The 11,271-nt window shown below is 47.8% G+C and overlaps 1 protein-coding gene across 2 annotated transcripts in view; it reads right to left on the bottom strand.

Annotated features, from left to right (window-relative positions):
- Positions 1-7,916: 7,916 nt before the first annotated feature.
- Myo15a (myosin XVA) overlaps positions 7,917-11,271 on the bottom strand; it is a 58,765-nt gene continuing 55,410 nt past the window's right edge. For both annotated transcript variants that reach the window (NM_001427826.1, XM_087573796.1), the window contains 1 exon segment: positions 7,917-9,324. In NM_001427826.1, coding sequence (NP_001414755.1) covers positions 9,223-9,324 — 102 coding nt within the window. In that variant the 3' untranslated portion in view covers positions 7,917-9,222.

Raw genomic sequence — 11,271 nt, 5'->3', positions numbered from 1 at the left:
GACAACAACAGAAGCTGGAAGCGCGCAATCGGAGCACCCGCACCCCATTCCCGCCGCCATCGCTTCCTGGAGCGGACGTTCCACAAGTCACGTCCTGGGACTGCCCACCGGGCGCGCAGCTGCGGGCACGCGCACGGGCGTATTACGTTCCTGCTGGGGCTGGGCGTTGTTATAGGGGGCGACAAAAAGGCTCTCTTGTCTCGGCGCATATTTACCACGGATTGGTCCAAATTGGATATTTACTAAAGTTAAAAAAAAAAAATTGAATAGTGGGATGGGAAGTGCGCCTGCAGCTTTAGCACTCTGGAGACTTGGAGAATAGCTCACAAATTGGAGGCCAGCCTAAGATACGTAGCGAACCTCTGTCTCAAAACAACAATAAAAAATCCTGAAGCAGAGGGCAAAGCCTGAACAAAGGTGTAGCCATGCTAGAGCTCCCCCCCCCCCTCAACCGCCACCCCGAGCACTTCAGCAAATAGGAAGTTTCTGCTCTGAACCTCCCCAGGATGACATCCAGCTTCCTTGCTTGGTTCCCAGTGCCTTTTCTAGTCTTGGTACTCCGTCAGATTTTCACTTATCCCTGTCCCTCCTGGCCCATGGTGTCTGTCATCTGTAATGCCTGTTCATCTACAATGTCTTTCACTCAGTTCATCTCTGTCTTTCAGTCAACCCAGACCCTGGTGTGTGTATAACTAGGAACCAGTACTCACCTGGAAAGGTGGTTGTGAGGATGAAATGAAGCGGCAGAATTGCTGACACAGGGTTCAGACCTCAGTTTTCTAATCTGTAAACTGAGGGTGGCAGCAATCTCTGCTGGAAAGTGGGGACTGTATGGCAACTTGACAAAGTTTGTGGAATGGGAAGCCAGGACATTAGGGGATCCAGGCCACCCTCTCTCCCAAGCAGCAGGCAGATGAAAGGGAAATGGGACACGCACACTGGGGATTCCTGGGGCAGCTACTTGGGCTCAGGTGACAAAGCAAGGGTGGAAGGGCAGCTTCAGGTAGTAAAAAGGTGGACTGGAGGACAAGACCAGCTGACCTGGACTTTCGTGGAACCCTGCCTGATCTGTCCTGTGTAAACACCTCGTAGGTCTCTTACCTGAGCATAGACAGTTTGTCTGGGAGGACAGATGCTTTCAGGAACCCAGTTCTCTAAGCCTCTGCTCCGCCTTTCACAGCTGCATGGTGGAAGCTTTTTACCACTGCACCCAGAAGCACCTAGTAACTACCTTAAGGGCCATACCTCTGCTTACCTAGGCAAAAATGTGACCCTCCTTGAGTATGGTGCACACCTTTAAACCCAGCTCTAAGTAGTGTGTGTGTGTGTGTGCATGCGTGTGTCTCAGGAGTTCAGGGCCAGCCAGGGCTATGTAGACTGCCTCAGAAAAAGAAGAAAAAAAAGTAACTCTTCTATAGGTGGTCTCTCTAATCCCAGTGTATTTTCTCCTTGACTGTGCTTTTTAGTCAGGCCCAGATCGTGTGTGGAAAAGCCAGACTGCTTGTGTTGAACTTCACAAGGCCACATGCAGAAGTCCAATACTGTCAGCACTCCAGCAGCAATTTCACAATTATACTAGCCTCATTAGGGTTTTGTAAGGATTAAATGAGTTAGTATTTATTTGCCCAGGACATGGCACATAGTAAAAATTGTTTTGTTTTGTTTTTTTTTTATTGTTTTGTTTTGTTTTTTCAAGACAGGGATTCTCTGTGTAGCTTGGCTGTCTGGAGCTCGATCAGACAGGCCTTGAACTCACAGAGATCTGTCTGCCTCTCTGCCTTCCAGTTTGGGATTAAAGGCTGTTTTGTGGTTTTTTTGTTTGGTTGTTTGGTTGTTTTTTTTTTTTACATTTTCCTTACTTGTCTTTTTTTATTCACTTTACATCCCAATCACTGCACCCTTCTGTCCTCTCTTCCCAGTCCCACCCTTACATATCCCTCCCTCCGGTGCACCCTTCCCTTCCTTTCAGAGAAGGGGAGCCCGCCACCTTGGTACCACCCCACCCTGGAACATCTAGTCCCAGCAGGACTATACACATCCTCTCCCACTGAGGCCCAACCAGGCAGTCCAGAGAGAGGGAAGGGTCCAACAGCAGGAAACAGACACCCAGACAACTCCCACTCCACTTGTTAGGGGACCCACATGATGACCAAGCTGCACATTTGCTATAAATGTGTAGGGGTTCCTGCATGCTCCCTGGTTGATGACCCAGGCACTGTGAGCCCCCAGAGTTGACTCTCTGGGTCTTCTTGTGGTTCCCTTGACCCCTTCTCCTTGCTCACTTTTTTTTAATTGGATAATTTTTATTTACATTCTGAATGTTATTCCCTTTCCTGGTTTCCTGTCCTTCAGCCCTGTATCCTATCCCCCCTCCCTCATTGCTCACTTCTCTTCCCCCCCTCTTCCACAAGTCTCCCTGGACTCCACTTGACTCGGCTGTGGTCTCCGCATCTGCCTCCATCTGCTGAGAGATGAAGCCTCTCAGGTGACGGTTATGCTAGGCTCCTGTCTGCAAGCATGGCAGAGTATCATTAATAGTGTTGGGTTGGCTCTCCACATGGGATGGTCTCCAGTTGGAGCAGCTCACTCTCTGCTCCATCTTTATCCCTACACATCTTGTAGGCAAGACACACTTTAGGTTGAAGGTTTTGTGAGTGGGATGATGTCCACCTCCCTCCTCTGGAAGTCCTGCCTGGCTACAGGAGGTGGCCACTTCAGTGTCTATATCCCCCTCTAGTAGGAATCTCAGCTAGAGTCACCCTATGGACTCCCGGTATCCTCTCCAGTCCCAAGCCTTCAGCTAGTTACCAGAGATGACCCTGGTGATTTCCACTGTCACTCCCAGCCCTCTCCTGTCCCTCCCTGATTTTTTTGTTTTTGTTTTTGTTTTTTTTTTTTTTGAGACAAGGTCTTATATAGCTGAGGATGCCTTTGAACAGATACCTTCCTGTCTTTGCCTCTTAAACTTACCTTTTTGTATGTGTGTTTGCATGTGTGCAGTGCATGTGTGTGTAGGTACATTGTGGCATGCATACTCAAGGCCAACCTCAGGGGTTATTACTGGAGTGCTACCCACCATATTTTGAGGCAGGGTCTTCTGCTGGCCTGGAACTTGCTAAGTAGGCTAGGCTGGTCTGGGAACCCTGTCTCTGCTTCCCCAGTTGCAGGATTACAACAGTCCACTTATTTAAATAAAACAAACAAACAAAAAAACCCAACCTGGATTCTGGGAGCCGAACTCAGGTTTACCAACTGAAGCTTCTCCCAAGCTCCTTCAAGACATCTAGGGCTGGAGAGATGCTTAGTCTGTAAAATGTCTAGCACATAAACATGAACAGAAGAAGTCAGATCCCCAGAAGCTGGATAATGCACACCTGTAACCCCAGCAGTACGGGCAGTAGGGTGCTGGTGGAAGGTTTGTGGAAACAGTCAGTTTTCTGCAGTTTATGGGCCAGATAGCCTAGTGAACTGGTGAACTTCGGATTCAGTGAAAGACCTTGTATCACAACATTAACATGGAAAAACCATCAAGGAAGAGACTTGATGTCGACCTCAGGCCTCTGGCCTCCACACACAAATACCTGTTCTCACACGTGCACACACAAGTACACATGCACAACAATGTATGTCCATCCCTAACATTCATTTGCGTCCTATGCTGGGCATGTCGATGAACATTTAGGCTACACTTGTCCAAGCAAAGACTCAGAAATGGTAAGCAACCACACACAAATGAGCAAGCAAGTGGGGTTTGAATGCAGTCCTCTCAGGCCTTCAACCACGCAGAGGAGGTACCCTAAGAGGCTGCTGAGCCTGAGCGGGAGAGAGCTAGATGTGTATGTCAACCTGAAATTAGGGCAAGCCCAGTGCCTTGTTCCACAGGGGGAGGGAGGCTGCAAAGAGGTCATGTTGGTTATTTCAGTGTCCTGAATTATGATGTGCTCAACTGTGCTTGCCTCGGCGCCAAGGCTTCATGGGTTAATTTCTTTAACCTTTCATGCTGCCCAGATATTCCTGCTCTATTGTCCCACATTAGGGTGGAACCTCTCTGTCCTGAACCTCACCACATCAACCTGTGCTCAGTCCCAGAACCCTGGGCAAGTGTGTTAAGGGAATGAAGAAAAGACAGACACAGACAAATGTACAGTAAAGTTTGGGTCAGGTGGGATTACCAGGGATTATTTTTGTACAGTTAGTAGGTAAGACAGTCTGATCATAAGCCTTTTGTATTTTTAGGATGTGCTGACATAATTAAGTGGACCATATCCTTGCTATCCTTCTTGTGGGTCCAAATACTCAGGAGGTGAATCCTGATTCCCAACTGTATCTATTCTCATCCTAAGGAGTGATTACCACCCATACGTGTTGGTAATCCATAGAACATCCTGTCTACATTGAAGGCCTAAAGCCCACCCCAAATAACTCAATGAATCTTATGGGACTGCAGGTGGGTAGAGTAGTACCCCTCAAGATAAAAGGAGACAAGTTTGGTAGAATTTCACCAAACTAGTAGTCTGGTAATGTAAGTCCTGTATGTTTCCCCCTGGCAACTCAGAAATATAGCCATTGTGATATGTCCCAATCCCGGGTCCCCTTATCCCTAAAATCAGGTTTCTCATTGGATGCAAAGTTTCCGTTCTGCACATTTAGAAAAGATACAAGCATAACTTTGCTTCCACATTCTATGGGCCAAGCTATTTTCATGTCAAGACATCTTTCTGTAGCACTTTCTGGGAAGTAAGGTCCTCTTCTTCTTCTTCTTCTTCTTCTTCTTCTTCTTCTTCTTCTTCTTCTTCTTCTTCTTCTTCTTCCTCTTCTTCTTCTTCTTCTTCTTCTTCTTCTTCTTCTTCTTCTTCTTCTTCTTCTTCTTCTTCCTCTTCCTCCTCCTCCTCCTCCTCTTCCTCCTCCTCCTCTTCCTCCTCCTCCTCTTCCTCCTCCTCTTCCTCCTCCTCCTCTTCCTCCTCCTCCTCTTCCTCCTCCTCCTCCTCCTCTTCCTCCTCCTCCTCTTCTTCCTCCTCTTCCTCCTCTTCCTCCTCCTCCTCCTCCTCCTCCTCCTCCTCCTCCTCCTCCTCCTCCTCTTCCTCCTCCTCCTCCTCCTTCTTCTTCTTTTCCAGAGCTGAGGACCGAACCCAGGGCCTTGCGCTTGCTAGGCAAGCACTCTACCACTGAGCTAAATCCCCAACCCCTTGAGGTCCTCTTCTGAAGGATTTTAAATTGTAATGTAAATAAGTCCTTGTTTAGAGAATTGGTGTGAGTAGAGAATCCTCCCTCTGTTTTTATCTAATTGTTGTTTGAGGCATTTGTAGGCTCCTTTTACCTTCGACTTGCATGACTGTTCATGCCTCGACCTATTGACTATGTTGATCACAATGGTTAAGTGTAAAAGAGGTCTAACCGGGAACTGTGGACCAGAATGGGAAGTGTAGCTTTCTTTCCACATGGTTTGTTTTTTTCAGAGGGTTGCTCTGGGTAGCCTTGGCTATCCTGGAACTCAATTTGTAGACCAAGCTGGTTCTGAACTCCCAGGGTTTCGTCTGCCTCTGCACTCCAAGTGTTGGGATTAAAGATGTGTGCCACATGCCCAGTTGGAAATTTTTAAGAAGACATGCTAGTATTTGGGGTTGGAGAGATGGCTCAGCAGTTAAGAGATCTGATGGCATCTTCTGGTGTGTCTGAAGATAAATAAATAAACAAATCTTTTTTTGAAGAAGAAGAAGACCTGTTAGTATTTTTTTTAAAGCCGTGTAAGCATTCTTTCTGTGTCTGGATCATCTATTCGATTTACACTTTTTTTTTTTTCCGGAGCTGGGGACCGAACCCAGGGCCCAGGGCCTTGTGGTTGCTAGGCAAGCGCTCTACCACTGAGCTAAATCCCCAACCCTGGATCATCTATAACCAGCAAGAGCCAGGCTAAAATTTTGGAGGTATATAATTTTATTATTTGAAAAGTCGCTGGTTTATTTGAGTCAGGTTGTTCAAAAGTAGTATTTAAAGCTACCAAGATTTTTTTCCTCTCTGGCTATGAGCCTCTCTTAGGGCCAGGCTACACCTAGCAGACTTCACCCAGTGATGCCCACATGCCAGCCCCCTTCAGCTGCCATGGTGCTGCCTTAGAGGAGCAAGTGCCACTGTCTGCCTATATAATCACCTTCTCCCACATGCTATGATCCCCAGTGCAAGCATTGGAAAAGGCCTGCTCATACAGCTCCATACAGCTCTGCCCATGGCAGGCCCAACATGGGCACCAGGCCCCATTACCTTGCCCATCACTGGGACTCCCTAGAGACCAAGTGTGGCTTCACTTTTGTGTTTGCTTCTTCCTCAACCCCCAAGCCTCAGAGCCAGTAGACCACTCCCTGCACAGAGGTGGTCTCAGCCTCCTTACTAGGATCCCATTTTGCTGTTTCAGGCTCACGCTAAGCCCATCTGATGGTTCCATGACAGTAGCAAAATTAGTTATGAAGTAGCAACGAAAATAAATTTATGGTTGGAGGTCACCACAACATAAGAAACTACTAAAGGGTTGCAGCATTAGGATGGCCGAGAACTACCACCCTAGAGGAAGCCTGAAGCATTTCCTGCCCATGGTCCCTGTTGGATGAGATGTCTGTTTACATGAGATACTATAATTATTTATCTGTCTGTCTGTCTATTTATTTATTTTTGGTTTTTCAAGACAGGTGTTTCTCTGTGTAGCTCTGGCCATCCTGAAACTCTCTTTGTAAGCCAGACTGTCCTTGAACTCACAGAGATCTGCCTGCCTCTACCTCCCAAGTGCTAGGATCAAAGGAATGCACCACCATGCCCGGTGAGATTACCATATTTATAATAGCATGGTCTTGTAAGGAATGTCTGTGTGAATAAACTGAACACATTCCAGCAACTCTGTGGACATTCTAATTGCCAAGCATCTCATAGTCCACTGGTCAAGCTTTCTGTGACTGGTATTCATCTTCCTCTGTTTCCAAATTGTGAATAAAATGGGCCCATGCTTCTGGAGCCTTCACTGCCATGACTGGGCTGCCATGACTGACTGTACCCTAGAACTAGGTAAAACAACCTTCCTTAAGTTGCTTTGCCAGGTTTTTCCCCCCATAGTAACAACAGAATTAATTAATACAGGCAGGCACCAGGGCTAAGGAACCCCAAATGAGCCCCAGCCGATGTGACTATGTCTTGCCTACTTCGTGGCGTTGGTGCCTATGTCTAAAGTCAATCCCAGGGAGTAACGTGAACTGAGAGCCTTGAGGTAAGTACATCAAAGTTCTTCCTTGATCCTCTGCAACATCCTGACTCAGCCAGCAGTAGAGTCCTGCTACTTAGACCTCCAAAATCTCCCTCCAGTTACCAATCCACCATCCCCTGAGGTAGGTCATGCTGGAGTTTTATAGGCTCTGGGTCAAAGGCAGCCTTCCCTCAGGTCTCCCTGCCTCTTGTACCCTGGTTGTAAGGGCAGCAGATCTACTACTACTGGGAAGCTCTACCTGGTACTTGGGATGAGTTCCTGTCAATTCCTAAGAAGTTGGGCCTAAGCCATCATCAACAGCCTTTCTAATACCAGGAGCACCTGCTCTTAGTAAAGTCATCTTAGGGGTTGGGGATTTAGCTCAGTGGTAGAGCGCTTGCCTAGCAAGCACAAGGCCCTGGGTTCGGTCCCCAGCTCCGGAAAAAAAAAAAGTAAAGTCATCTTAGGTCCCATGAGCTGGGGCCTGTCCTTATCACCTGGCTGGAACCACTCCTGAGCATGGTCCAGTCCATAGTTATCCAATATAGTAGTTCCCAGGGCCTGGCAAGGCACTGCCAGCTAAATGAGTCTCAGGCCTTTCCTCTGATGCAATGGCCGCCCTTGGCAGGCTAGCCCCAGTTCCTAGGCCCCAGTGTCTTCTACCAGCCCCACAACACCAGCACCTCCCGTCCACATTCATTCATTTTGTTTTATTGTATTTTTTTATGGATACGAGCAATCTGCCTGCACATATGTCTGCATCACATATGTGCCTGGTACCCACGGACAACATATCTCATGGAACTGGAGTTACAAATAGTTGTGAGCTGCCATTAGGGTGCTAGGAATTGAACCCAGGTTCCCTGGAAAAGCAACCAATGTTCTTTTCTTTCCCAACCAATGTTCTTAACTATTGAGTCGTCTCCCTGGTGTCCTTTCCCCCAGACAGGGTCTTGCTATGTAGCCTGGGTTGGTTTTGAATTTGAAGTAATTCTGACTCAGTTTCTTGGGTGGGGAGATTGCAGGCATATCCCAGAGGCAGGCCCAATACATCACACCTAGTATCTTTCTTTCCTCCTATTTATATGACAAGTATTTTTCAAGGGCCTACTGGGCATTAGTTATTTTTTTAGGCTAAACCTTCCATCTCCAAACCCAGCAGGAAACTATGGTCTCCTCTAAAATGTCTATCCTAAACCCCTATTTCCATCTACTCTTAGCAAACTTACTCATTCTTCAAAAACTAACTCTAATGTATCAATCTCTGGGAAGCTTTCTCAGCCTCCTCAGCCAGCGCCCATCCCCTGAGACAGAACTTCTCTTTCTACTGGTGTACTCTTGTGCCTTGCTTGGGTAGTCAGTCCATCCTGTGACAGAAGCTGGGATTGGGTTACCTACCCAAAGATTGTAGAGTCGGGGTCAAGGATCCTAAGGGAGGGGTAAGGCTACACAAGTCTGCTGGAAATGTTGTTTATAGACTGAGTCTGGTGCATCTGTGTCCCTGCCTCCTCCCTCAGGCTTGCTTTCCAGCCACTGAGCAGCTGCATGGAGGATATGGCTGCCAGAAATAGAAATACTTCTTATCTGTGAAGAAATGACTAAGGGTCATAGGTCCAGGTTGAGGGCGCCTGGCAAGGACATGTGAAAGGCTGGAGTGTGAAGCTAGAACAGATCTGAGTATCAAGGCCCAAGAAACTGGAGGCAGGCCCTTACGATACTGGTGTGGGGCTTCCCTGTCAAGGGCAGTCTCCAAGGCAGGCTCTGCCTTCTGAAGGACCAGTAGTGCAGAGTTTAAAAGTCACTTCTGCCAAGTAACCCTTGGCTGTATCCGTGACTGCATCCCAGCTCCAGATAGGTCTTCTAAGTTCTTGAGTTTTTCCTTCTGTCCCCTTTGGTCTCCTTAAGGTTCTGGCCTCTTGTCTAGGGTCACTGGTCCACAGAGACCCAGCAGCTACCCTCAGGCCATGGGACCGGAAGCAGTGAAAAGGTAGGCCGCATCACAAAAGGGTGATCTCGCTGGGCGGCAGGGTGAGCCGCTCCTCCCGGGCACTGAGCATGGACTCCACGTGCACAGCCACCACACGGCACAGCTCCAGACCCTGCAGAGTAGGGAGACACAAAATAGTCTCTCTCTCACCCCCAACCCCCATTTCTGTCTCTGTCTCTCTGAGTTTTTTAGAGACAGGGTTTCTCTATGTAACAGCCTTGGCTGTACTGAAACTTGCTTTGTAGACCAGGCTTGCCTCAAATTTACAGAGATCTGCCTGCCTCTGCCTCCCAAGTACTGGGATTAAAGGTGTACACCACCACCACTGCCAAACCCAAGATTTTATTACATGTAAATCCTTTAAATTAAAAAAAAAAAAAACAGTCTGGGGCTTCAGCAGTTCAGCAGTTGGGAAGGCTTACTGCTTTTCCAGAGACTTGGGTTCGATTCCTGGCACCCACATGACAGCTCCCAACTGTCTGTGGCTTTAGCTGTAGTGGACCCAATGCTGTCTTCTGACCTCTGATGGCACTAGGTATTCACATGGTTCACAGGCATTCACACAGGCAACGCCTTTGAACAGTGAGACTTACACACATAAAATAGATTAATTTTTAAAACAAGTCTGTGGTGTAGGGATGGTGGCTCACTGTACAATGCTTGGCAATAATATGGGAGGCGTTGGATTCCATCCCAGCACAGACCCTCCCAAATTAGTCTATCAACAAATGGTAAGTTATGTATTGCCATCAGTTACCCACAGTACCCGCCATTTAGAAGGGGTGGCTACAGTCCCCCACCTCCCCGAATGGAACTGTAGAACTTCGTCTGTATGTGGTTCTTCCTGGGGCACTTCCTGAGTGATTGTGCCTGGCTCGACAATAGTGGAAACACTTCCAGGTCATGTACTGTGCAGGCCTGGCACCCTAAGAGTTTCTATGAGTAACTGTAAGAGCAGTATCCTATCCCTGGGTAAGCTTACACGTCAGAGTTTGGGTTTGAAACCTGGGGAGCCACAATCTAAACTAGTCTTTGAAGTGAAAGGTGACACCTCCGGCCATCCCAGCTATGGGGCGTGTGTGGATTCCTCTTGTTATGATGTCAACAGGAGGTGTCTTCCTTAGTGTCTCAGTGGTCAAGGGCTTAGTCTCAGCTGTTAGGGTCTCACCACCAAAAGGAGGTCAGATGGTGAGAACTCTAACATTAGTGGATGAATTCACTGGATTCATTTAATGCCATTCATTATTGGGAACTAGGAAGCAAGGCCGGGTTGGAGGAAGCAGGGCACTGGAAATGTGCTTTTGAAGGACATCTCATTCCTGGACTTTTCCTGTGTGGCTCCCTCTACCTGCTCTGCTCTCCTGTCACTAGGAATGAAGCTCAGAAGCCTTTCCCTGCTGTGGCCTTCTGCCATCATGGTTTTGCTTTACCACAGGCCTAAAAGCAATGAAGTCAGCTGACCATGGACAGAAAACCGTGAAATCCTGGCTCACCGTTCACCTTTTCTCCCTCAAGATACATCAAGTGTTGTTAGTCACTGTAGTGGAAGGCTGACCAACACAGATCCCTTATCTTTTGCCTGTTCACAGGCTTTGCTTATGCCTGTCTTAGCAGCTATGGAAACAAGCTCAAAGGCAAACAGGGATGCTTCACGATCCTCTTACACAGCCTGTCAGAGTCTGCAGTGCTCCCACATTCGGAAACCCCCCTCCTCCTGGGAGCCATCCCCAGTCGCCTCTTATGTACATCAAGTCTCCTGGGCATCCTTCCCAGTAGGTATCACGGTGATGTAGGGAGATTTTATTTTTACAGGTCTGAGATTGTGGTGAGAGCCAGTACAGCAGGGGACTCAGTCACATTTGTTAAAGCATTCCTTGAGAGATACTCGATGGCTGTGTGTTGAATGAAGGAATGGTGAAAGACTGTATCCTTCCACACACAGGACAGAGACAGTAGCTTCTTCCAAGGAGGGGACTGCGAGGAACTGGAGAAGCCAAATAGATTTTCATCCATTCACCTACTCTTCCACTCACTCACCCGCCCGCCCATTCATATACCT

This window comes from Rattus norvegicus, chromosome 10 (genome assembly GCF_021556685.1).
Source record: "Rattus norvegicus strain SHRSP/BbbUtx chromosome 10, alternate assembly SHRSP_T2T, whole genome shotgun sequence".
NCBI lineage: Eukaryota > Metazoa > Chordata > Mammalia > Rodentia > Muridae > Rattus > Rattus norvegicus.
Note: the sequence above shows the minus strand (reverse complement) of the source record. Positions and strands in the feature narration are given on the sequence as shown.